Source organism: Triturus cristatus, chromosome 3_1 (assembly GCF_964204655.1).
Source record: "Triturus cristatus chromosome 3_1, aTriCri1.1, whole genome shotgun sequence".
NCBI lineage: Eukaryota > Metazoa > Chordata > Amphibia > Caudata > Salamandridae > Triturus > Triturus cristatus.
In genome coordinates this window covers 212,133,500-212,161,039 of record NC_140583.1, presented here as the reverse complement: position 1 = coordinate 212,161,039, position 27,540 = coordinate 212,133,500, and the positions used below count along the sequence as shown (strand labels likewise).

Here is a 27,540-nt window from a genome sequence, read left to right as displayed (position 1 = left end):
GATCCTGAGGAGCTCTCATAGATGTGACAGATAAGGTGGGAAAATTAATCGCCTGGCTGGACAAAAAGGAGCATGCTAGTCGGCTAGTTCCTGAATTAAGAAGCTCTCGAGGATCCACCATAGTGGATCCCCACGACATAGTTGACCACTTCGCAGCTCACTTCCGTACAGTCTATTGCTCCGCTGCACCATACAATGAAGCGGACTCCTCTGAACTCTTGCGTGACATCTCCCTGCCAGTACTATCCGACAGTGACCGCGCATTTATGGATAGCGTCCTTATTGCTGACGAGATTGCAACCGCAATCCGAGCACTTCACCCTGGCAAGGCGCTTGGCCCCAATGGTATCCCGATCGAACTTTACAAGCTCCGCCCGGATAGACTAGCACCATATTTGAAATCTATGTTTGAGACTAGTCTAGAGCAGGGGTTGCTTCCTCTTGACCAACGAATCGCAAACATTGTCACGATCCATAAGGAATGGGAAACCTAAAACTGACTGTGCCTCCTATCGCCCTATCTCATTGTTGAATGCTGAGCCCAAAATATTAGCCAAGGTACTTGCCAACAGACTGGTTAAGGTGATAGGGGACCTCGTACACCCTGACCAATCGGGGTTTATGCCTCGGCGAAACACCGTTCTGAACCTGCGTAGACTCCATGGGGTCCTGGGCAGGGCATCGACTTTGCGTGAAGACGCCATCGTGGTCTCTCTGGATGCCACTATGGCCTTCGACACACTTGAATGGCCTTATCTTTTCGCCGTACTCACTAAGTTGGGATTCAGACCGGGCTTCAATCAATGGGTACGGTTACTATACAGTTCTCCAATGGCTCAGGTAGTTGTAAACAATAGGAAATCTGAGCCCTTTCTACTTAGCCGAGGGACCCGTCAGGGTTGCCCCCTCTCCCCTTTACTGTTCGCTTTAGCTCTTGAGCCCCTTGCGGCCTGGATTCGCAGAGACGCAATGATCCGCGGGCTACGATGGTCGGCTGACTGGGAAGATCGTATATCCCTGTATGCTGACGACATACTATTATACCTTGCATCCCCCAAAAAATCCCTTATCGCCGTATTTGATATCCTGGCCATCTTTGGTAGATACTCCGGGTTTGGCATCAACTGGCAGAAATCTCTCCTTTACGTCCTGTGTGGAAAAGCCCCTCCAAAACCCCGAAACTGCCCCATACCAATAGTTTCAGAAGGCTTTAAATATCTGGGTATTTTCATTTCGTTGGACAAAACTCTCCGCTTTACCCGAAACCTTGCTCCCCCAATACAACGTCTAAAGCAAGATATCACAAATTGGAAATCGCTTCCTCTCTCCTTGCTGGGCAAGGCGGCCCTTTTCAAAATGATGTCCCTACCCCGATTCCTCTATGTTCTTCAAAATGCCAAACTCTTATTTCAAACAAATAGAGGGGCTCCAACGAGACCTTCTCTGGGATGGGAGGCCTCGTATTGCTTTAGAAAAACTCACCCTCAGCTGGTACGATGGGGGCATTGGATTGCCAGACCGCAGTCTCCACCCCCAAAACTGTTGCCATCCCAGCGCGCCTCCGCCTTGTGCAATTAAAAATACTGCATAGAGTTGACATCATGGGCCCCCAACTAATGTAAATGTAAATGTGTTTGTACTTGTATAGCGCACTGCCACCCCCAACGGGGGTATCCTGGCGCTTTTACTCATACCGCTGTGGAACCCTTCCTGGCCTTTCCCTGTGAAATGTCCACTCCTGGGCACCCCCATGGTGAAGACAGGCATCCCAGCGCTGCTGGGGCCGTTGTGGAGATTAAGCAAGCTATTGCCCAGAGTTGCAGCGTGGGACCCATGATTAGAATAGGCACCAAGGCGAGAATTATCAGGTCCGAGGAAATTGAATCAAAGACCCGCCGAGGCGGGGGATTGAACTCTGGTTCCAGGCCAGAATTCTGCATCAGGGTCTGCCGCTCTAACCATTGAGCCACACTTCTCCACTCATACACATGGGTGGTCCAGCGGATGGGTTTTGCAGAAGGGGGTGCACCCAACTAGGCACATTCATGCACATAATATGGCACTGCGACCCAATTCAGACTTACTGGCGCAAAATTCACGACATTATGAGCCAAACACTGGAACTCACTGTAAAGCCAGAGGCCCCCAGATGCCTCCTCAATATTTGGGAACCCACTGACCTTAACTCACACGCTATACAATGGGTCACATTGGGCTGCATGATTGCCAAGAGAAATATTGCTCAACTCTGGGGGGCAACACATGCTTCAAGGGTCGTGGATTGGGAGACAGATCTTGATTGGTGTATGCTGCGGGAAAAGACAGCATACGCGGCTAGGGATTGTCCCCGAAAATGGTCTAGGATTTGGGCTCCCTGGAACGAATACCGTGGCCACATATGTACTCCCCCAGGTGACCCCGAATGTGATAATCTCCCTCCCCGTAACTTCCAAGCATTATCCTACTATGTCTGTACATCTTGGTTTTTCTGTGTTCCCTGTAATTGATCTGAGTGGAACTGTACCTTTATGTCGAGTATGTTTAATAAAAAGAATAAAAAATTTTTTTAAAAAGTGAGCGTGATTATGAAAGCAGAGCCTACTTTAATACACTGAATATCCTAGACTCGCCGCTCGGGAGGAAAAGCCCGAAACTGCACTGATATGATGAAAAGGAGTGTCTGAGAGGGAGGCAGGTGTGACTTCGGCACGTTGATAGTAAACCCAAGAGAATGCAGGAGGTTCACCAGAGTTTGGAGGTGGGAGATGACTGCTTGGAACTATCCCGCCTTCAACAACCAGTCGTCGAGATAGGGGAAGACTGGAACCCCTGATCTCCACAGATGGACTGCGACCACCGCCATCACCTTTGTCAACTCCCAAGCAGCACTGGTGAGGCTGAAGGGGAGCACGGTAAACTGAAAGTGCTCTTGGCCCACTGTAAACTGCAGGTAGCAGCGATGGGCAGGCAGGACAGGGATATGGAAATAGGCAACCTGAAAGTCCAATACTACCATCTAGTCTCCCGGGTCCAAGGCACACAGGACCTGAGCACGGGTGAACATCTTGAACTTCTCCTTTTGAGGAAGTAGTTGAGGGCTCTGAGGTCGAGGATAGGATGATGGCCTCCGCCCTTCTTTGGAACCAGAAAATAGTCGGAATAGCAACCACTGTCTATTTCAGGCCTTGGAACCCTTTTTATAGCTCCCTTGGCTTCTTTGTGGAGTAGGGCAAGGTGATCATCCGTAAGTCTCAAAGGGGACGGAGTAGCCCCTTTGGACTATTTGCAACACCCACCAGTCCGAGGTGATATCTCCCCAGTGGTGGAGGTGATGACATATCCTGCCACTAACTGGACGGCCATGGTCCGGAGGGATCGGACTGAATTGGTTTTACGGTGGAGGAGGGGTTTGTGGCTTGATCTGACTTCTGGCCACCCAACCCACAAGGTCGGGGCGAACCGCGTCCACGGCCCCGCAGAGGTTGTTGGACTTGCAGGGTGCTCTGGCTGGAATAGGCTTGGCACAGTTGGAAGCTCCTTCCGTAGCCATGAAAGGGGTAAAAGGCAGACACAGGCCGGGATGAAGTGGAGAGATTTACGGACTTGGCTGTAGGCTGCGAGTCCTTGAGGCACTCAAGTGATGCATCTGCCTTGTCTCCGAAGAGACGGGTGTCATCAAAGGGCATGTCCATGAGTTTGGCTTGAACATCCCCCTAAAAGTCAAACGTCCTCAGCCAGGTGTGACTGTGTCGGTGGACACTCAACCGGCTCCGTGTCATCAGGAATGACGAAGGAGGCGGTGTGGCCGGTGGGTGCCAGCCACTCCAAGGGTTTCAACGTTGGACGCGGTGCTGGGGAAGGTCGACATGGTGAGACCGGCGCCGGTCCGGATCCAGTAACGGATTCAAGAGGAGGCTGTGGCTGGAGACACGGAACCTCCTTCTACTGGGCCTGTAGGCACGTCAGCAGGGTCAGGCGGCCCAGATACGGCACACATGGCGTCATAGAATTCTTTCAGTTGTGTAGGGGATTCTCTCGGCCCGGGAAAGGAAGGGAAACGTGGAGCCAACCCAGGCACTTGTTCCACGGAGTGGGGTCTTGAACATTGAGACTCCTCCGTCTGGTCGCGCGACGGACGGGGCGAAGTCGAAGCACGCTTCGAATTTGTGTGGCTTTTATGGTGCTCTTTTCCTGACCATGATGACTACGACTGGGAGGAAGAAGACTTCGACCCCCCGAGCGGTACTCGGACCTTCCTCTCGACCAAGACCAGGAGCGAGATCGACGAGGCGACCTCCATGGCGCCGTATGCGGGGCCACAATTAGCTTTATGGACTGTCCACTCAAAGCCTTCTGCGCCATGGCAGATAGTCAGAGTACGATTTTGGGTTGTGGTCTCACTCCAGGCACCAAAGACACACCAGATGGGGGTCCGTGACTGACATGGCATGGTGTCAGGGGCCGCACGGTTTCAACCCTGACATCTTCTTACTGGAAGTCCTACACATCAAAAAGATTCAACAAAAAGTCTAAAAAAGGTCTGTCAAAAAGTGACAGGGGTTAGCTCTCTTCAATGGATCTGCACTGGCTGTCGCTGAAAGAAAAGAACTGACAGCAGGCTGAGATGGCGCCTATATAGACGACGCAGACTTCATGACGACGACGAACCCGACACCTACGACGTCACGCGGAGTAGACCAAGGTGACCTATTGGCGAGCAGGGGTACTGCTATCAAAAATCTACAGAATCCAGCCTGACACCTGGAAAATCAAAGGTAAGGAATCTGCAGCTAGATGTCTCTGTCAGATATTTGAATTTATATTATGATTTTAATTTTTTTGCTAATATAAAAATATAACACACATATATATATATATATATATATATATATATATATATATATATATATATATATAAATGTAAATGTAAATGTTGTAGATTTGTAAAGCGCACAGCTGCCCCAGCAACGGGGCGTCCCGGCGCTGTAGACCACTGGGGAACCCGTCCTGGCTATCCCTGTGAGATGGTCCCATTCTGGGAATCTCCAAGGTGAAACCAGGCATCCCCGGCGTCTGTGGGGGGCCGTTGTAGAGATGAGGCAAGCTTAATGCCCAGAGTTGCCGAGTGTGTTCCTGGTTAGAGTAGGTACCGAGGCGAGAATTATCGAGTCCGTTTTGACCCTGGTCCACGGCCCTGCCGCGTCGGGAATTGAACCCTGGTCCCTGGCCGATTCTCTGCTTACGGGTCTGCCGCCTCTAACTAGTGAGCCACACCTCTCCACATGCGTGGATCGCCGGGGGAGAAGTGCTTTCTATGGCCAACAGAGATTGGGACACCACCTGGTGTATGAGGAAGCTGTTCACTGTATCAGCATTCACCAACGGGGAGCACTAAAAAGCCGGCATGGATCCACGCAGGACTGTCATGGCTGGAAGTCGTGGAGGGCGGGCCAGAGTGTTTGCACCAATGAGCAAACATTACCGGAGTCTTCTTAAAAACAAGCCCCCTAAATGAAATAAGAAGTGAAGTGGGCACTGAGGAAAGCCGACAGGCTGAAACGCGTCTGCCCAGCGTTTCACCATCTTTTACAGGACTTTGTGATCTAAGCCTGAATAGTAATAAATTTCATATTCAGCCTCTAAGCATGTGTCGGACCCATTTCTTAGTGGGTATTGGTGTGAATATTTTAGCGGTTACAGGCACTGCTTGACCGGCTCGCCCTTTTGATTTGGAGCTTCGCGCAACGCCTGTGTCGAGTGGTATGGTGTGGAAGGACACAGCGCGACGCCCCCCCGGATGGTCCAAGATACTCACCTGAGTTTGTGGCCGTATGGGGAAAAAGGAAGCAGTTGTATGCTGTTTGAGGAGGCTGGAGTGGATATTGTCACCTTTACTCCCTGCGTGGATCGCCGGGGGAGAAGTGCTTTCTATGGCCAACAGAGATTGGGACACCACCTGGTGTATGAGGAAGCTGTTCACTGTATCAGCATTCACCAACGGGGAGCACTAAAAAGCCGGCATGGATCCACGCAGGACTGTCATGGCTGGAAGTCGTGGAGGGCGGGCCAGAGTGTTTGCACCAATGAGCAAACATTACCGGAGTCTTCTTAAAAACAAGCCCCCTAAATGAAATAAGAAGTGAAGTGGGCACTGAGGAAAGCCGACAGGCTGAAACGCGTCTGCCCAGCGTTTCACCATCTTTTACAGGACTTTGTGATCTAAGCCTGAATAGTAATAAATTTCATATTCAGCCTCTAAGCATGTGTCGGACCCATTTCTTAGTGGGTATTGGTGTGAATATTTTAGCGGTTACAGGCACTGCTTGACCGGCTCGCCCTTTTGATTTGGAGCTTCGCGCAACGCCTGTGTCGAGTGGTATGGTGTGGAAGGACACAGCGCGACGCCCCCCCGGATGGTCCAAGATACTCACCTGAGTTTGTGGCCGTATGGGGAAAAAGGAAGCAGTTGTATGCTGTTTGAGGAGGCTGGAGTGGATATTGTCACCTTTACTCCCTGCGTGGATCGCCGGGGGAGAAGTGCTTTCTATGGCCAACAGAGATTGGGACACCACCTGGTGTATGAGGAAGCTGTTCACTGTATCAGCATTCACCAACGGGGAGCACTAAAAAGCCGGCATGGATCCACGCAGGACTGTCATGGCTGGAAGTCGTGGAGGGCGGGCCAGAGTGTTTGCACCAATGAGCAAACATTACCGGAGTCTTCTTAAAAACAAGCCCCCTAAATGAAATAAGAAGTGAAGCGGGCACTGAGGAAAGCCGACAGGCTGAAACGCGTCTGCCCAGCGTTTCACCATCTTTTACAAGACTTTGTGATCTAAGCCTGAATAGTAATAAATTTCATATTCAGCCTCTAAGCATGTGTCGGACCCATTTCTTAGTGGGTATTGGTGTGAATATTTTAGCGGTTACAGGCACCGCTTGACCGGCACGCCCTTTTGATTTGGAGCTTCGCGCAACGCCTGTGTCGAGTGGTATGGTGAGGAAGGACACAGCGCGACGCCCCCCCGGATGGTCCAAGATACTCACCTGAGTTTGTGGCCGTATGGGGAAAAAGGAAGCAGTTGTATGCTGTTTGAGGAGGCTGGAGTGGATATTGTCACCTTTACTCCCTGCGTGGATCGCCGGGGGAGAAGTGCTTTCTATGGCCAACAGAGATTGGGACACCACCTGGTGTATGAGGAAGCTGTTCACTGTATCAGCATTCACCAACGGGGAACACTAAAAAGCCGGCATGGATCCACGCAGGACTGTCATGGCTGGAAGTCGTGGAGGGCGGGCCAGAGTGTTTGCACCAATGAGCAAACATTACCGGAGTCTTCTTAAAAACAAGCCCCCTAAATGAAATAAGAAGTGAAGCGGGCACTGAGGAAAGCCGACAGGCTGAAACGCATCTGCCCAGCGTTTCACCATCTTTTACAAGACTTTGTGATCTAAGCCTGAATAGTAATAAATTTCATATTCAGCCTCTAAGCATGTGTCGGACCCATTTCTTAGTGGGTATTGGTGTGAATATATATATATATATATACATATGAATGCCTCTGAGCTTTTTCCTGAGGCCCACTGGAGGGCCAGACACTGTGGAAAATATTGGGGGAGTTTTTTAAATATCGACATTTACACGGACCCCACCGGAGGGGAATTATCGAGACTACAGCACCCAGCAGGCCGCTCATTGGAGGGTGGATGCAGAATGGGAGAAAAGAGGCTGGAATCTGATCCGTATTTTTGTTGTTCCCTCGGCCCTATGAATAAGATGCATGTGCATCGAAACGCGTAAGGGACAGTCATTTGTTTGGGAAAGTGAGCCGGTTTCAAAATTAAAGCTTTGTCAAGCTGTCCTCGTGTGGAGTGGCGTCTTTGAGCTCAGAGGCATCTTTGGGACATGTTCAACACGGCGGCCTCGGCCGTGGAAGATTGCACCGCCTGGTGGATTGTAAACAGGTCTGTGGGGTTGTCAAGGAACGGCAGCCTTTTTCCAGCACATGAGGAACTTTCATTGTGAAACCGGAGCATTTTCCTGAGGCCCACTGGAGGGCCAGACACTGTGGAAAATATTGGGGGAGTTTTTTTAAATATCGACATTTACACGGACCCCACCGGAGGGGAATTATCGAGACTACAGCACCCAGCAGGCCGCTCATTGGAGGGTGGATGCATAATGGGAGAAAAGAGGCTGGAATCTGATCCGTGTTTTTGTTGTTCCCTCGGCCCTATGAATAAGATGCATGTGCATCGAAACGCGTAAGGGACAGTCATTTGTTTGGGAAGGTGAGCCGGTTTCAAAATTAAAGCTTTGTCAAGCTGTCCTCGTGTGGAGTGGCGTCTTTGAGCTCAGAGGCATCTTTGGGACATGTTCAACACGGCGGCCTCGGCCGTGGAAGATTGCACCGCCTGGTGGATTGTAAACAGGTCTGTGTGGTTGTCAAGGAACGGCAGCCTTTTTCCAGCACATGAGGAACTTTCATTGTGAAACCGGAGCATTTTCCTGAGGCCCACTGGAGGGCCAGACACTGTGGAAAATATTGGGGGAGTTTTTTAAATATCGACATTTACACGGACCCCACCGGAGGGGAATTATCGAGACTACAGCACCCAGCAGGCCCCTCATTGGAGGGTGGATGCATAATGGGAGAAAAGAGGCTGGAATCTGATCCGTGTTTTTGTTGTTCCCTCGGCCCTATGAATAGGATGCATGTGCATCGAAACGCGTAAGGGACAGTCATTTGTTTGGGAAGGTGAGCCGGTTTCAAAATAAAAGCTTTGTCAAGCTGTCCTCGTGTGGAGTGGCGTCTTTGAGCTCAGAGGCATCTTTGGGACATATATATATATATATATATATATATATATATATATATATATATATATATATATATATATATATATATATATATATATATATATATATATATATATATGCACATATGCCAATAACATAAAATCTATATAAGAAATTCAAAATACATTAAAAAAGTAAACAACTTAAATAGTTAATAAAAATATGTTACACATTAAAACATTAATAACTATAAATATTATAATTTTAAATAAACAAAAACATAATAATATAAATTATAACACTATAAAATAAATTGTAAAATATAAATGTAATAAATATACTATTCCTACTACAATTTATACAAAACTACGCAAACTATTATAGTAAATTATAAATTAAATTACTACTCCCACTTCATCATTTCATGCAACACAAAAATAATAAAGCTGGGTAAAATGTACAACTCTCCCTTCAGTAAATGCAACAGTAGTAAAAGAGTTGGATTGCAGAGAAGCAAAATTCACTATTCCCACTCTAATGAGTGCAACAGTGGAGAAAGTGTTGGATTGCGTAGGGGTAACATTTACTATTCCCACTCCAGTCAGAGTTACATTAAAAACAAACAAAATACAACTATTTAATAAATAAAGTAAATAAAGAAAAACAAATATATGTACAAAAAAAAATACAAACATATTTAATATTAAAAATTGTAACAAATAAAAGCATATTACAATGTTAAACACATATTACAAAATAACTACAAATATTATTATAAATAAAATGCAAAAATAATTTTCATACTAATTAATATTTTTATTTAGGAATTATTTATTAACAAAACTGGGGTGGTGTGGTGAGAAAAAGAATGATGGATTAAACCCAGATCCTTGTAACTGGGGGTGACTGTTTGCATTGTCCAGCATTCCGTCCGTCAATTGTTTCTTTTGCATATTTCGCCCTACGTGGGAAGGGTATGCCCAGACGTGGGTCCCATGGTCACTACACCATTGGATTCAAGCGAGCCTTGCTGATGAAGGGTGATACCCTGAAACCGTTGTGAGAAGTTGGCCTGGTATATGCTGTCCACTAGTTGTAGTGGGCACCTTGCACCAGTCCAAACAACCCCTTAGAGGTGATATGTTAAAGACAACCTTATTTGAAAGCTATCCTACTGGTAGCTATAGAGAGCATACTTCAGGCTAATTCTTGGAGGAATGTAAAGCAGCTTGTTTTACCAGTCTATAATCTCTTTAATGACCAAGTGAAAGGAGATCCACACCAGGTATATATATAAAATATATATATTTATTCCTAAACACACCCTACTAATCTCTTTATGAGGCTAGAGGTCAAAGCACATATGTTGCACTTAATATATCACAGTAAATTAGCACAATATACGATAGGCCCTAGGGGCGAACCAAACCATATATTAAGAAAGTGGTATAAGAACCACGACTTGACTAGACACAAGGCCTAGAGCCTGTAGAATCGCTGGGACCCCACAGAACCACCCAAGGTAGTGACACAGGGGACCCACGGGGGACGTCTGCAGTGTGAGAACACAGCCGCGAGCTCTGTTAGCTTCTATGGGGAAAGTCGCGGTTTGAATTTTAAAGTTTAAGGACACTTATAGGTGGACTAGGAACAAACCCTTTCGGACTTAGATGGTTCTAGGGCCAACACCCACGGGAGCACCGTAGTACTCGTGTTACCTCACCCAGGGAAGCCGGGTGCATAGGTGTCAAATGGTGTCGGGTCGCGTCGTCGTTTCCAATGGCGAGATGCTGCAAAGTGCTGCTGTCGGGAAGAGGAGAAGTGTCCGAAGAGATCCAAGCCTGGATCGATGATGTGAAGAACCTGAAAGCAGATGGGACAGAGTCTGGGTGACTTGCCAGTGACTAGGGGCACGACAGTCGAGTGACCACCGATGTCGGGAGCTTCAGGTGCGAGGAGGGGAAGCTTGACTCTTCAGCCACGAAGACCAGGAGGTGTCGACGACAACCAGGAGCTGGATTCGAGCTGTCCCACGAAGGATGTCGAGTGCTGATTGGACACAACAAGCCTTGGCAACAGCAACCCACGCAGGAAGAGGAAAGATGCTTCGGTGCAGACCAGCAAGGTCCTGGAGACTCCCCAAGCAATGGAGAGGCAGGGCACGTCTGGAGCAACCAGGGAAGCCCAATAAAAGTTAGAGTCGCCTTCACAGGGACCGACTAGTCAACGGACCAGGGATCGCGAAGGTACCCCGTGCGAAAATACAAAGGGCAGACTCATGGAACTCTCGTGGAGTGTAGGCCAGAAATCTTCGGTGGAAAAGGTGCTCGGGGTCTGGGCTACAAGTAACCCAATGCACAGCCTCAAGGGACATCGAGACGCTAATGCACTTGCAAATGTGCATGGTGTCCAGGGGTTCCGGTTCCACGGTACCCACGAGGGCTATGGGTCTCAGCTTTGCTGGGGACTGGGGTCAGCCTCTAGGAAATCTAGAAACCCACCTCCTGTGTTGCGAATACTTCGGAGTCGGGCGGGAGCTGCGTCTTTGGTGCCTGCCAAGCAGGGGAGTAACTCCTTTACTCCAAGTGAGATTCTTCAGTCATCTAGCGTTGTGTAGATCGTTGAAGTTCCAGGATTCAGTTTCAGAGTTTCGTCCAGGGATATCTAAAGTTATGTAGTCAGGGGTTACTTCTTTATACCCAAGGAAGGGGTTGGACTAACTCAGGGGACCCACCTATGGGAGGGTTTGGAAAGAGGGGTGGCTACACCCATTTCCTTTGTCCAGTTTCTCGCCAGAGCAGGGGCTGGTAGCCCCTGCAACCGGTTTGAACTGTACTATGGACAGGGACACCAAATGTGCCCCCAGTGCTGAACTTCACAGCACTCTTGGAGTGCACCCACTCAGCCCTAATACACTTGTATTGTAAGCCTGTCTGGGAGGTGGTAACACCTCCCTGAGACAGGAAACCTATTGTCCAGGCTTCTCCTGCCGGAGTTTCGGTCAGCAGCAGGAGGCCAGACTTGTGTCTGTGGCTGGCAGCATCCATTCTGTGATGCCAGGGCTCTGTTAGCTGGTACTGGGTATACCGGTCCTGTCATGTCTCTCCCTCTAGAAGGGTGGGATCATACTCCCACACCAGTTACTGGTGTGGGGGTATGTTTCCAAGGTGTTTGACACCAAACACAACATGTTTCCGAGTAGCCACCCCAAAGCTAGCATTTACAGCGAGGTTATATTGCACTTAAGAGTATATGGTTAGGCTGCATCTCAGACAACCCCGGAGAATAGATTCCGAAGGCTGCCGAGGGGCTATGCTCATGCATGGGCACAGCCTCACATAAAACCAAGCACCCTGCCTTCAGGATTAGTAAGACCTGAAATAGGGGTGACTGATAGGTTTATATGTGCAGTGATAGGGTGAGATATAGTGAACCTATATCTCAGTAAGGGGTGCATGCACCACCTCACTCAGGCTGCAGTAGCAGTCCTGTGGTGTCATTTTAGAAGGCTTCCCAGGGGTGGCATAATACATGCTGAAGCCCCTGGTAGGCCTCTGGGGTACCTATGCCCTGGGTACATAGTATACCATATACTAGGGGCTTATAAGAGTACCCCAGAATCCAATCTGGAGTGTATCTAAGGTACATGGAATCAATTTAGAGAAGAAGCAGCTAGGCTGGGGTCCTGGATAGCAGGGCCACAGCCAGACTAAAGTCAAAACACAGTGAAACATCAGCAAAAAGTGGGGGTAACCATAAGAAGCAGATCCTACTCTCCTACACAACCCCCCCCCCCCAAACGCAGGGACATTAAACTAACCTTGACCAGTTGAGTCTTCATGATCTAAGTGGAAGTATCTGGAGAGTCCATCTGCATTGGCATGGTTACTCCCAGGTCTATGTTCCACTGTATAGTCCATCCCCTGTAGGGAAATGGACCACCTTAAAAGTTTGGGGTTTTGACCCTTCATCTGTTTTAGCCATAAAAGAGGCTTATGGTCTGTCTGAACAAAGAATGTGAGCAGTGCACATGGCCTGCTTCAGGTCATCAAATGCCTTTTGACAGCTAACTGTCCACTGAACTTTCTTGGGCATTTTCTTAGAAGTAAGGTCATTCAATGGAGTCACTATGGAACCATAACCTTTTACAAATCTTCTGTAGTACCCAGTCAGGCCCAAGAAAGCTCTGACCCGAGTCTGGGTGGTTGGAGCATTATGGTCTGGATTGTGCTCTGCAATAGTTGAACCTGGCCTCCACCTACAAGGTGGCCCAGGTACACAACCTGACTCTGCCCTATCTGGCACTTAGTGGGCTTGATAGTTAGGCCTGCTTTTTGCAGGGCCTCCAAAACATTCCTCAGGTGGACCAGGTGATCCTCCCAGGTGGAGCTAAAGACAGCAATGTCATCTAGATATGCTGCACTATAGGCATCCAGGCCTGTAAGGACTGTATTCACCAACCTTTGGAAAGTGGCAGGTGCATTCTTCAAACCAAAGGGCATCACCACAAATTGGTAGTGCACACTAGAGGTCGTAAATGCTGTCTTTGGCTTTGCATCATCAGCTAGTCTGATCTGCAGGTAGCCAGCTGTCAAGTCAAATGTGCTCAGAAACTTGGCTGAGGCCAAAGTATCTATAAGCTCATCTGCCCTTGGGATGGGATGGGCATCAGTCTTAGTGACTGCATTGAGACCCCTGTAGTCTACACAAAACCTCATCTCTCTCTTGCCAGCTTTGGTGTGAGGTTTAGGCACAAGGACTACTGGACTAGCCCAAGGGCTATCTGAGGGTTCAATAACTCCCAAATCAAACATCTTCTGGACTTCTGTCCTGATACAGTCCCTGACATGATCAGGTTGCCTGTAAATCTTATTTTTAACAGCCAGACTGTCCCCAGTATCCACTTCATGAGTGTACTAGGTAGTCTGACTTGGAGTCAGTGAGAACATATGCCTAAACTGGCTGGGAACTTTTCTGCAGTCAGTTTGTTGCTGGACAGTGAGGCTGCCTGCCAAGGCTACACCATCTACTTGCCCATCATCAGGGTTCTGAGAGAGCTGGTCAGGGAGTGGGTCACTCTCTTCCTCCTGTCCCTCATCAGTTGCCATGAGCAAGCCCATGTCAGCCCTGTCGACATATGGATTTAGTCTGTTGACATGGAGAGCCCGGGGTCACAGCATAATCTTCGCGGCTGGGGCAGGGCAGGACTGGGAACCGAAACTGGCACTGGTAAACTGCTCGGCCGGCCTCCCCGCTGTGCAGGGAGGGGTACGGCCGAGCTGTTTTCTAGGGCCGATTTCAGCTGGTTTTGCTACAGGGGGCCAATATTGCTGCCCCCCGGTAACAAAACTAGCCCCCCAGGGGCCCAAAACCAGCCCCCACCCTGGCGGCCCACAGGGGAAATGCCCAGCGCCCGCTACGGTCAATCGGGCCCTGGGCTGGGGTCCAAATGCTGCAATCTCATCCCCCCAGGCCACAGCGCAAAACAAAGCTCAGACAGCAAATCCAGCAAGGCCTCGGGCGGCCCATGAGGTTAGGACGGGTTCGCAGGTGACAGTTGTGCAGAGTGTGCTGTGTACAAGCAGGCTGCGTCCCCAGAGGTCCCTTCTCACCTGGGGGGGTCAGTCGCTGATGTGATGCCAGGGCCAGAAGAGATCTCGGGGGTGTCACAAAATGTCCCACAAGCCTCTCCAACTGGAAGCCACTGGCAGTCAATATGGAGGTCCGGTCAATGTAGGGGGGGACAGTAAGTTCAAGGCCACAACAGGACCAACCAGCAGTGTCTGGAGTCCCGCTTTAGGCAGCCTCTACTCCACAGCGTGGCACCCGCAGCTCCTCACTGCTCAGAAGGGGAAGCAAGGCAAGATTGCAGTCCCTGCCAATAGCGGGAACGCGAGCAGGCTGCAGGGAGTTTACAGAGGGGAGCTCTCCTGGTGGGGGCCCACCGTCAGTCCACAGGTCACGGGCAGGCTCCATTAGGACCGTCGCAAGGCCCACAGAAGTCAGCCCGATCTTCCACGGCACAGGCCCCAAAAGCGGCAGGCAGGACACAGCTCCCACCCGGGTTGAGCAGTGCCACCCTGGGGTGTTTTGGCAGTAATCAGGCCCCAGCCATCTGTTCCAGAGGGTGACCCTCGGCTACAACACCCAACAGTGCCATTTGTACTTGTTCCCTGAGCATGAAATAAGCATAAATGGCAAGCGGGAGCTGGAGCAGAAGAGGGGCACGTCCAAATTACCGTGCACCAGGCCGCGCCTGAAGTACAATTTTTAATGGGAAACTTGGTAGGAAATGTCTGGCTCTCTACAGATTCCAGAAGTGTTCCACGCAGAAATGTGATGAAAATGTGTGTTTTTAGTCAGAGGATGAGGTTTGCAAAGGCTTCTAGGTAGGAAAACTAATGTAAATCCCCTCACCCTGGATTCTCCTGGGTGTATAGTTTAACAAAATGTACCGGTGTGCTAGCTTTCTCTAGGTCCTGCCTGAGTTAAGCCCAAACTCCTTAGATACCCACATTGTAAAAAAGGGTCAGTTTTCAGTGGTAAAATGTGATGTGTCTATGTTGCATTTTGGGTCCTTTCCTGTCACGGGTACTAGGCCTAGACGCAAAAGTGAGGTACCATTTTTATTGGGAAACATGCAGGAACACAGAATAGTGGAACAATTGTTATTATCAACTGGATGTGTCCGCATTTGTGCCTTCCAAATGTAAGCCACTGTGTAAGAAAAAAGACATTTTGAAAAATGCCCTCTGAATCCAATGCTAGTATGGGTACCCACAAATTCAGAGTTGTACAAATACCCACTCGTCCTAAACTCTTTATCATGTGTCCATTTCATAAATAAGTAGGTTTCCTTGGTGCCCATTTTCTCTACATATTTTACCAAATGAATTGCTCTATAGTCAGTACACGATAAAAAACCATTGTAAGATGCAGCTCAGTTGTTGGCTCTGCGTACCTCGGAATCTTGGGCAACCTACAAACGCTGTATATACCTGCAACTAAAAGGGTCTAGCAGACATAGTGGTATATTGCTTCTGTATATCGGCCTTCGTGACAAAAACGTAGAGATGAAAACATCACAAACTGCCATTTTTTTCTACTGTTTTTCAATATTTATTTATTTTAACAGTTAGTTTCTTTGAGAAAACCTTGAGGGTTCGACACAAACGAACCCTTGCCGAATTCTGAATTGTGTCTATTTTTCAGATATCTATAGCTTTCTGTGATCACCCATGGGGTTCATAGTGGTTTCCACCACAAACTAGAAGTAGGTAGAAAGCACAAAAATTAGGAAAGATTTGCTACCGCTTTGAAAAATACCAAAACTTTGTTAAAAAAAAAAAGGTTTTGGATTCAGCTATGCATGTTCCTGAAATCTAGGAAGATGGTTACTTTAGTACAACTAACCTTTCATTGATGCCATTTGTAGGAGAAAAAGACACTTTTTTGCAGAGCACTTTTTCCAATTGTTCTCCCTAAAACTCAAAATTTTGCTGTATTGTGCCTTTTTTCACTTTAAAGCTATGTTGGAGGTTTATTGTATGAAAATAACACCGATTCTATCATATGCTATGGAAATCCCACAAATTAAAACATGGCAATCTATAAAGGTAAAGGAGGGAATCATACTTTGAAAATTAGTAAAGGTGTCTCAGTCAGTAACAGTACAAGCTCTTCGTCTGGAATTATCTCTAACGGGAATTTTTGCTTGAACAATTTCTAACATCATAAGGTGGGCGTATAATCTATTACACGCAGCACCAGACACTTTAAGGTATATCTTAAAATTGGAGACTTTCAGAGAGGAAGCATCTCGGTATACTTTTAATAGGAATTTGTCAAAGGGTGTTGAGGTTTCTCAATGCACTGTAGCACTTTTACAGGAGTGGTCCCCAGCACATTTGAAGCTCTTTTTAAAATGTCTGACTCCTAGAATCAGTTACGAAAATGACAAAAAATATTGCATTCAGCTAAAGCAATATAAAGCGTTTGCTGAAGGCATAGATTTTAAAACCCATGCGCCCTATTTACAATTTCAATTAGAACACGGGGTAAGACGTTGTATTCTTCTTTTACGTATGGGAATACTCCCATTAGCAACATACCTAGCCATTTGGGACGGTATAAATAACAATAAAGGCCTATGTGAATTGTGTAAAGGAGGACGACAAGATTTATTTAATGTTTTACTAATTTGTCCAAACCCGAGAATGGTAGAGGTTCGACGACGATTTATAAAACCAATCCAATTAAAGCATAACGCGACTCTAGCTCATGACTTAATTATGCTGTGTAACTCTCTAGCCAATGAACTAGTTTGTCATAACTTGTTTAAATTCCTTAAAGGTTTTTTTTTAATTGTTTTAAAGTAGAGCACATAATCGTAAAATTTGTGTTCAATAGAATGTTGCACAGGTGGATTTGAAAGCATTTTTATTGTTCTATTTTTATAATGAATTTTAAAAGTTTTGTGATTGTATTTTAATAAGGATGAGTTCATGTGTATGTTTTTGTTCATCTCAGCAGAGGTCTGAATCAAATAAAATATTGTATTGTATTGTGCCTTTCTTCACAGTCCCCTCCAATGGAATCCACAAACCCTGGGTACCTTCACAAACCCTAGAACGTTGGGAAAAAAGGACACAAATTCGGCGTGTAAACCTGGTGTGGGGGAAAAAGCGATGGAGGCCTATGCGACCCCAAATAATCAAAAAAGGGCTCTGCATCGGGGACGGATGGAGGGAGGGGATGCTAGGGAGCAGGGGACCGGAGGGGTCCGTGAAGGTAACAGTGGTGGGGATGCGAGCGGGGGGATTTTGAGGGATGATGTTAAGGAAAAATTAAATAAATAATTTTCCCTCTGCATCGTCCTTCGAAATCCCCCCTCACGCGGCCCCACCACTGTTACCTCCACAGGCTGGGGGTGAACCCTCATCAGTTAAGGGGTTATTTAGTAAATAGAATGTTTTTCAGTTTTTGGTCCTTTACAGATTCATAATGTAACAAAACCGATCAGCTAAACTTATAACTGATTATTAATAAACGTGTTACAAAGCGAGGAAAATGATATGTGTAAGCTGTAAACACGTGTTTTCATTTCGTTACAATCATCCAGGACAGAATTTAAAGTAGTCTTCTGTTAGCAGTGAGTTATTCTTGCAATTTTACTAGATTTTCAACTTTAAACGTGTTCCATATGCAATCATTTTGCTACTTTAGATATTTGGAAATATAAATACTCGTTTTAATGTTTCTTTATTCCTGAAAAAAAAAATGTTTTCCTAATGCAATTTGGTACACACCACAAAATCTTTCACACAGAATTAATGATGATTATATTTAACATCATTCGCATTGATATTGAGAATATCATAACAAAACTCCCAGAATAGCTTGTGTAGAGTTGAAGTAATCGGACACTCATGATTGAAACCACACAACGTGGTTCACGAATGATTACAGTATGAAAGTGGTCGCTCCAGGCCAAGAGCAGGGCGCTGAACCTGACACTCATGGCTCATTACAAAGTCTATATATCTGTTATACTATAACCACGAATGTAAATTAGGTATGAACATTTGGGGAATGCTGGACAGATAATTAAACAGTGAATAAAAATCACATTATGAAAAAATAAAAAGATATAAACGCTTACTCTGGTATTTGTCCGAAGTTTGGGACTACCCGTGCTTCTGCAGCAAATATTTTGCAATATTCTCTTGTTGTGTTTTGAATTTTGCAACTCTGTAGTTTTAAAGACAAAAACATAGCATTAAGTTGTGGCATAGGCGATATTCTCCAATGAATGCCCTCTTTTTATATTTCACAGATATTTATATGAAAGGATCTAGGCATACATTTTAGATACCAGTAGTTAGCTGTGGTTTAAGTGTTGTAAATGAGCAAACAGCTGTATTAAAGTAGCAGGATTAAAGGTTCAGGGCGCTTCAAATGTCAATAAGCACTGGAAATGCAATAGGGCTCGCATTTGCTCAAGTTAGAGCTATTGGCGTTGTAAATGAAAATGTCTTTTACCCCATGTGTTATAGAGTGTATGTATGTGGTGTGTTGTGGAATTATGTGGGTTGCATTGGCATTGTTACTTGTGGAACTTTGTCGCGTGGAGTGGACTTGTGTAGTAGAATTATGTGGCATGATGTGCAGTGGAATTATGTGGATAGTAATTATGTGGTATTGATTGTACTGGAATTATGTGGCATGGGATTGTGTGTTATGGAGTGTAATTATGGGGAATGGTATTTTGTGTTGTGTAGTGGAGTTTAATTATGTGTTGTGCTGTTGATTGTTGTGGCATGATGTGGAATTCTGTGGTGTGGAATGGATGTATGTGGTGTGTTACGTAATTGCATTGTTGAGTTGAATTATGTGGGTTGGTGTCAAATGATGTGGTGTGGATTGGAAATGTGGGGAGTTGAATTGTATGTCGTGGAACTGTGTGGATAGCTTTGCCTTTTTGGTGACCAAAAAAAAGAAAATGAAGAACCATGCAGTGAAACAGATCACGAGGTGAATAGTAAAAGAAGAACTTCTATTTTTTTAAAAAGAGACCAGCATACCACTTGTATCTTAGTGGAAAAGGCCGACATTTCTGTTAACTCGAATGCCAGGGTTTGCAACATTGCTACCTAGTCTTGCACGGCTGGCAGCATGAAGCCCTATTACCCAGGCTTGCAGGCCAGCAACACAAGGCACCAACATTCAGTCTCAGAGTTTAGGCAGTGGGCACAAACCACAACCACGCAGCACAGAACTACTATTTTACCACTTTGGCCAGTAGTACATTGTAGGACCATTTCTTCTCACCATCCGGCAGCACATAGCACTACTAATGTTTCACATTGTCCAACAGCAACCAAAACTAAAAGTTCTATGTTGGTTGGAAGCACACCGTCCTATCAGTATTCCTCTTTGTATGTCATGACAAAGTATTTCCAACGTCCCATGTTGGCTGGTACTACACAGCACTATGATCACTTCTCTTTGGCCAACACCAGTTACAACAGGGGAAGAGGTGTGGCGCAGCGGCCAGGGCTGCTGACTCCGGAACACAGGGGCTCATGGTTCGAATCCCGTGGCAGGTTAGCCCAGCACCATGTTACTCTGGGCAAAAGTTCCCTTAATTTTCCCGAGGGCCCCCAGTGCCTTGACACCCTCAGGTAATTGTTCGTGCTTTACAAATGCTGGTATTATTATTACTTACATGTATTAGATAAGACTCCCATAGTTACAAATCAGCTAGAGGTATATAGCACTATAAATGTGTCTCATTTGATGGTAATGGAGATCACTAATGTCACCCGTCAAATACGGCAGGAAAGGAAAAATAAAACGATAATAAACACGTTTTGTTATCATTTTATTTTTCCTTTCCTGCCCAGTTTTTGGGGGCGGGGCCATAGGGGATGACAGGAGGAGTGGTGGGCACTGTTGTTAGTGCACACAACTGTTTGGATGGCTGTTTCAGGTCGGCCAAACCGTCATGCGCATTAAAGCGCTCTCCAACCCAAGCTGCGGTGCCGGGTTGAAGAGAGAAGGCACAGACTCCCAGTCTGTCTGGGAGCGCGAATCTTGGGCGCTCAGGCCAATCCTAAAGCTGCTCTCATGTATGAGAGCAGCTTCAGGATTGGCCCCAGGGCAGTCTGGGAGGCTGTGTCTGCGAGGAGATGAGCAGAAGAGCACAACGCAGCCAGCTACGGGTACGTTTTTTGCTTTCCATTATTTTTTTCTGTCCAGTCACCCCTATGCCCCCCCCACCCCTTCTGCCAGTCCACCCCGCCACTTATCCACAACATCGGCCTCTACTGCATACAGCACTACAAATGTTCCTCGCTACCCCAAGTATTCAACGCTGCTGATTTGCTGGGGAGTGCATTACACTGCCGCAGTGCCTCATAGGCCAGCACAATATAAAACGCCACACTGCTACAGCCTTACAATATCTTTTGTTCAATTGTTTCTGCACTTTGTAGTGAAACTGGCACATTCATTTTCACCGATACTTGTATTCTGTCATTATCTGAAAAGATGCCATACTTGCTGTACATATGAAAGATGCCATACTTGCTGTACATATGAAAGATGCCATACTTGCTGTACATATGCAACCCCTAAGGCTAAACACTACCAAACCAAGAGACGGACAGAATATTTCTCGGTCCCAAAATGAAGCATTACAGATAAAATCACTCGCAAATCAGTAATTCAGACTTAGCTTAGCTTAGATATTTTACCAAAGATTTCCGAGAGTGGGCATTAGTTTAGTTGTATTCAGTTGTGGCTCAAAACTGTACTTCATACATCTAAAAGAGCTCCGTAAAAGGTAACCAGTTCCATTTAGAGTCACAAGCAACACTAACATTGAGGACAACTGTCTCCAGCCAACTCGGCCCTATTGGTACCAGGCGGTGGCGCACGGGAGGGAGGCGGGCATGGGAGCAGAACAGAAGTCAGCACTGTAAGAAGCTGGCTCTGTATATACTATACCAAAGCAAGGTATAGTGTGCACAGAGTCCATTGGATCCCCAGAGGCTTTTTAGAGGCTAGATTAGATAATACCTTACTCTCTTTTGTGGTAATATGGTTGAGCAAGTAGGCTTATCAGAGGGCCGTGCTAATCATTTGGTTTTTTTTGGAAACAGATTTTATTGCATTTAGAAGGTTACATCACACTTCCAGCATTGCATTAAAGTTTCCAGTAATAACAGTTGTTCATCTCAATCCACAAATTGCTGGTCATCTCAGGTCTTATTACGTCAGCATTCAAACTCCCTCTACCCCAACTACCCCCCCCCCCCCAACTCAGTTGCATCCGGTCATGGTCATGTTTTGGATCTATCCTGTTCCTTAACCAGGGACTAGTATCACGCAAAGCCTCCAAAGTGGGCCCTACTAATAATCATCCTGAGCCAAGGTTCATGTGGAACACAGGAGCCACCAAGGTATTCAGTGAGCTATGGGCTCCCAGGGGCAGATCACACTCTGGGTGTGGATTCTCCAGACTCAGGCTCTGGATCTTTCCTGCTGTCAACCACTGTTTCCCAAGCCCTGGCCAACATAACCGTGACAATCCCACTACGAGCTTTGCTTAGCAAGACTCCCCCCTCAGAACCTGCCAATCTCTCCAATTATTGTGTCCATATTGTTATTTGGGGTCCCCCTGGAGCCTTCCAGTGTCTTGTAATTTCCCTTTTAGCTAGGATGAATGCCACGTCCTGGAACTTATTGGTAACCTTAGATTTGATGGTGTGAGGGAACAAACTAAATAGGCAGTGTGCCTGTGAGCAGGGAATGGTCTTTTCGGTTACATCTGCCACTATTCTAGTGATTACCTCCCAGTAGTTGTGTAAAGCTGGGCATGACCATATTACCTGCAGTATCCTCTCATATTGCCCTGTAGAGGCACATGATCGCTTTAAGCTTGCCCCCCGCCACCCTAATATATCGGCAAGCATTATGGTTTTTTGAGCACCGAGGTTCCGGGCTTCCACTGATGACGGAGGTCTGCCGTCACTGCTCCATCAGGCAGGAAGTGACCCCGAGGGAGGTTCAATCCTGGCCAAAACTCTTCAAATAGGAGAAGCTCACTCCGATGAATCGATCCCCTTTTTTGTTCGCACCCACCATTATCCAGTCCGCTATACACCCTCCAATGTTCTCCATGTGGTAGAATAGTCAGCATTTTCATAGGTAAGTCCGGGGAGTATGGGACCAAGCTATGTGTCTTCTAGAGGCATCTACGTAAGCAGCATCTCCCACTTGGAGCTCTACAGGAACATCTGCTGAATCATGACCCACCCTTAATAGCACACTCAGCAGTACATCTAGGTCTGGTACAAAAGGCCTGACCATGCGTTCCTGTGTCTGTCGCCCTGCCAACCACTCCATGAACCACTGGAGTTGGCCTGCCAGGTATAAGTCTTGAAGCCGGGGACCGCTAGACCTTTGTTATGCATTAGGTGCTTTAATGTTGACAGGGCCACTCGCTTTTGGCCCGCCCCCCAGATTAATGATACAAGAAGAGAGTCCAACTCATCGAATCGTGTTCTCAGAATCCATATAGGCAAGGTCGTGAAGTAGTATAGTAGCGTAGGGAGCGCTATCATTTTGAGGAGTGCTACTCTTCCCACAATGGAGAGTGGCAGTGTTTTTCAGAAGTCCATACTAACTTTCAGGGACCTAATGGCTGATCCCACATTCCCTTCTAGCAAGTCTGTCTGAGGATGGGAGAGCTTTACTCCCAGGTATGCTTGATAATGGGGTTTCATCTTATGCAAGTGGGAATAGCCTAGATTTTTGCCAGTTGACTTTGAGTCCAGATAATATCCTGAATTTTGTCATCCTTCCTCTGTCTTCCTCCGGGGCATGTCCCACATTATACAGGAAAAGCAATAAGTCGACTGCTTATAGCGCAATGTGTTGGTGATACCTCCCAATTTGTATGCCCTGGTATCTGCTTGCAGTCCGTTCCAGGCTGGCAAGGGGCTGCAAGGCCAGGGCAAAGAGCAATGGGGGAGAGGGCAGCCCTGTCGCGTCCCTCTCTCCAATCCATACTGTTTAGGGATTGTTCGACCCGTCCAAACTCTGGCCAAGGGATCTCAATAGAGCAATCCAACCCACGCCAGGAAGCCCCATCAGCTGCATTTGCTCTATAACTACATACAGAAAACCCCCTTCAAGGCTATCGAAGACCTTGTCTTTGTCTATCGAAAAGACAACCCTTTCTCCCTTGCTATGGTTGTGGGCTTCAATTATGGACATACAACACGATATGTTAAGCGATGTGCTTCGCCCCGGAATGAATCCCGCTTGGTCAGTGTAGGAAGCTGGCTCTGTATAGACTATACCAAAGTGAGGTATAGTGTGCACAGAGTTCATTGGGTCCCCAGAGATATACCAGAGGCTAAAGTAGATAATACCTTACTCGCTTTTGTGGTAGTATGGTTAAGCAGTCAGGCTTATCAAGTGAGTAGTGGTAAGCATTTGTTGTACACACTGAGGTAAGACATGATGCCACACACTCAAACACTGAATCCAGACCAATTGTTTGTATAAAAAGTTGGTATTTTGTTGTTTTATTTCTAGAACCAAGATTCACTTAGTAGCAAATAAGTTAAACTATTCATACAATATTACTTTTCAAAAGACAGTGAATACGGGTTTGTTAGGAACATTTAGATTACTTTTGCATTGAGAAAAACAATTGCTAAACTGTTCAAAAACACTTAAAATTACTGTCAGATTACTTTTGGATTACTTTTGGACTACTTCTCTAGTTTAGCGTGAAACATACTCCTAACACAGTCTAAGCAACACAGGAAATTAGTAAGCAAGTTAACTCCTTTACAGGCATTAAGGTACTTTTGTTGCAGTACAAGACAGTTCGACACACGATTCTTCAGAGGAAACCCACCATACAATCATGTGGAGAAAAACAAAGTGTTAAGTTTGCAGCTAGGTAAGCGGTTTTGAGAGGGTAGTGTTTTGGGGGGTAGGACCAAGGTTCCCCAAGGTTCAGGTTGGCACTCAAAGTGCACCACCAGTGGCAGCAGGGTGCCAATGTTAGCCATAAGGGCTAGGGGGCACCGTGGTTGGGGACTGCTCACGGGCAGGCCACTCAGTCTCTGGAGCCAAGCACCTAGGGTTAAGGTAAGGGCAAAGGGGGTCCTATGTTGGCACCAAGTCCACACTACCAGTGTCGGAGGACTGGCTGGGTGCAGATTGCTTAGGCGGTGTCGGGAGCCCAATGAAATCCTATAGAGATTGACGATTTTGGATTTTGGCTGCAGGCTTGGTCCAGGAAGTCTTCTGTGAGTAACCAACAGCTGGGCAAGTAAGTTGGAGGCCCCAGGGACGTAGGTGCACCTCAGGTCCTCTTCTCCAGGGTGTATCTCAGCTGGATGCTAGGGTAACTTTTGAGGTTGGGTCTAACCTTACCGGGCCACTCGCTGTTGGGGGTCTCCATGCAGAGGCTGCAGGCAACGTCTGGGAGTCTTGGAGGGGTCAACCCACATGGGCTCAGATTCTGGAGTGCTGGGGGACCTCGCTGGGACTGGTTGGCCACTTGGACTCGGGCCATAGGCGACTGGTGCAGTGGTGGTTCCAGGCATCGAGTTTCTTCGTCCTCAGCAGGCTAAAAGACTTTCTTTTGAACAGAGCAGCTGTTTGCAGGAGATCCGGTCTTTGTTGAAGGCAGTCAGTCCTTCCAGGGGTTTTGGAGGTCGCTGGCAGCAGGACAAGTCGACCTTTGGCGCATGATCTCTGGAAACTGCAGACGAGCTGATAGGGCTGGGCCAAGTCAGGTCTTCTCTACAGTCTCCTCTGCTGTGCGACTTCTACCGCCCTTCTTCTTCGTAGGTTGCAGGAATCTGTCTTCTGGGCTCAGGGCTGACCACTAAATACTGTATTTAGAGGGCGTTTTAGGGGTCGCGAGGTCATTAGCCAATGGGCTAGTGACCTTAGGGTGACTACACCCTTGGTGTGTCCACCCCACGTGGGGAAGTAGGCATAATCCCTAACCCTGATTGGGGGGTGCCTGCCATCTGCAAGATTGTGGTCACTGAAGGTGTGCTTCACCTCGCCTCCCCCACCTGAGGGGTGGGGTTGGCAGAGGTGGGTACACCTTCTGGGCTAGACTCCTCTAACTCCGTCACCAGGGTATGCTGAACCCCTATGCACTCCGTCATATACCGGCCCCTTACTACTACCTTAAAAGCATCCCATTCCAGCAATTTGGATGATGTGTCAGTGTTATCTTCAAAATAGCGTACTATCTGCTCCCTAATTTCTTCCAGGAACACCTGGTCCTCTAGTGATTCTGGCTTGAGCCTCCAGGTGGGTAAATACAGGTCGGGGGGGGCTCCCGTCTCAGCTGCAAGGGGACCGATTGTGGTCCAACGAAATACGGGGCCAAATATTCTAAATTATAGACGAGACTATGGACGTCCGAGGTGCATAAAAAGGTGTAGATGTGAAAAGTAGAAGAAATCTTGTGCCATTGGGTGTAGTCGCCTTCACATATCTTTCAGTCCCCGTCTATTCTCCCAGCTTGTAAAGACACTTTTCACTAGTATATCTGTTATGCAATTAAAATCTCCCTCCATGATCATAGAATGAATCAGATGTGCCCGATAGTCCGGTCAGGAAAGGACTCTGGTCTATATTAGGCCCATATATATTTATTATCGCCACATCCTGGCCAACTAGTCTACATGTCACTGCCAAATATCGTGGGTCTATCAAATCTCCTGTGTGCTGACAGGGAGACCCCCGCTCTTACCCAAACCAGTACTCCCCTGGCATACACCAAAGTAGGAGGTGTAATACGCCTGACCTCCCCATCTACTTTGAAGAGCAACTCCCTCTTTTGCCAGTAGGTGGGTCTCTAGCAGGAGAGCAATGCAGACACCCCACCTATTGAGGTAGGAGAATATTTTATACCGCTTGGACATGGTGTGCATCCCCCTTATATTCCATGCAAGGTTCATGGGGGTAGCTATTGGTGTGCATTGTGTGTGATCCAGTGCCAATTCTTCATTCGTGTGTTCCCCACCCTGGAAGACAGGAGCTTGTCCCAGCCCCCAAACATATTGGTCCCTGGTATGCGACTCTTGCAACTGAAAAAAGAATAACATCCCAACTACCATACCCCAGGACAAGTGAGTAGTCCACCCCTCATCCAAACTTATGTAAACTTTACAGTGTACAATTACTCATGGAGACATCTACAGCTCTCTTAAAGAGGGAGGTATACAAACCAATGTCAGCCCCGACTGTTCTACCCTTTCCAGTGTAGTTATTAACAAAAGTTGGCTCTGGACCAGGGAGACTGAGTATACCCTCCTTCATCCTCCTCCACACCCTCAGTACACTCTGCTTATAGTTTCAGACTGTCTCTACTCCCAATAGTTGCAGTCCTCATCGCGGCTCAGATAATTTCATCAGCTGTCCTGGGGGTCACTGTGGGGAGATCTCAGATGAGCTACCCCATGATGCTGGAGCTATGGTCCGAGTCTAGGGTTGTCTCCAGTCAGTGAGGATGTCTCACCGGCAATGGTGGCAGTCAGTGTTGCAACTGCTGCCACCACTCTGTCTCTTTCTTGTTGGGTCTCAGCTGTGGAGGGGGGCACTGAGGATCTGGCACCCCTCCCACGATGTTAGCAGTTCCTTCTCATTCGTTGTTCTCGTGGGTTCTGCTCGGATTTCCGCTGCGGCGGTTGATCTACCCAGTCCCACACCTATTGTGGCGTATTGAAAAATCGTGTGCCAGTCGGGATCACCACTCTGACACGTGCCGGAACATCATGGCATATTGTATCTCCATCTGACGTAGTTTCTTTTTGGCTTCAAAGTAGGTAGAAAATTGCCAAGAGAAACTCAGTTGCAGGTAAGTACCAGTTTAAGACAGGACTATTTTTCAGGTACAGTATGAATGTGTTGGCAAAAGCAATAGGAATACTTTGCAGTGATATTGAAAATACTTTGTGGTATCAATCAACAGTACCAGTAACTTAGCAATGTAAAAGATAGACAGTCCCTGATTATGATGTCGGTCAGAAACTAAACCGCATTACTCCTTGCCGGATTTGGTTCTGACCGACTCGCGGTTGGCGGTTCCTCCAGACCGATTACGATGCTTCCAAACACCGTTTGGAAGGACTCCCATTGACTTCAATGGGAGCATGTGTTCCGACTGACAACACAGGCTTCTACGGGGA

General features: G+C 47.1%; 1 protein-coding gene across 2 annotated transcripts in view; it reads right to left on the bottom strand.

Moving 5' to 3' along the window:
• ALPK3 (alpha kinase 3) overlaps window positions 1-27,540 on the bottom strand; it is a 1,254,386-nt gene that overhangs the window by 79,697 nt on the left and 1,147,149 nt on the right. For both annotated transcript variants that reach the window (XM_085643685.1, XM_085643684.1), the window contains one exon: window positions 18,462-18,550. In XM_085643685.1, the coding sequence (XP_085499811.1) occupies window positions 18,462-18,550 (89 nt within the window). The remainder of the gene's footprint in view (window positions 1-18,461; window positions 18,551-27,540) is intronic.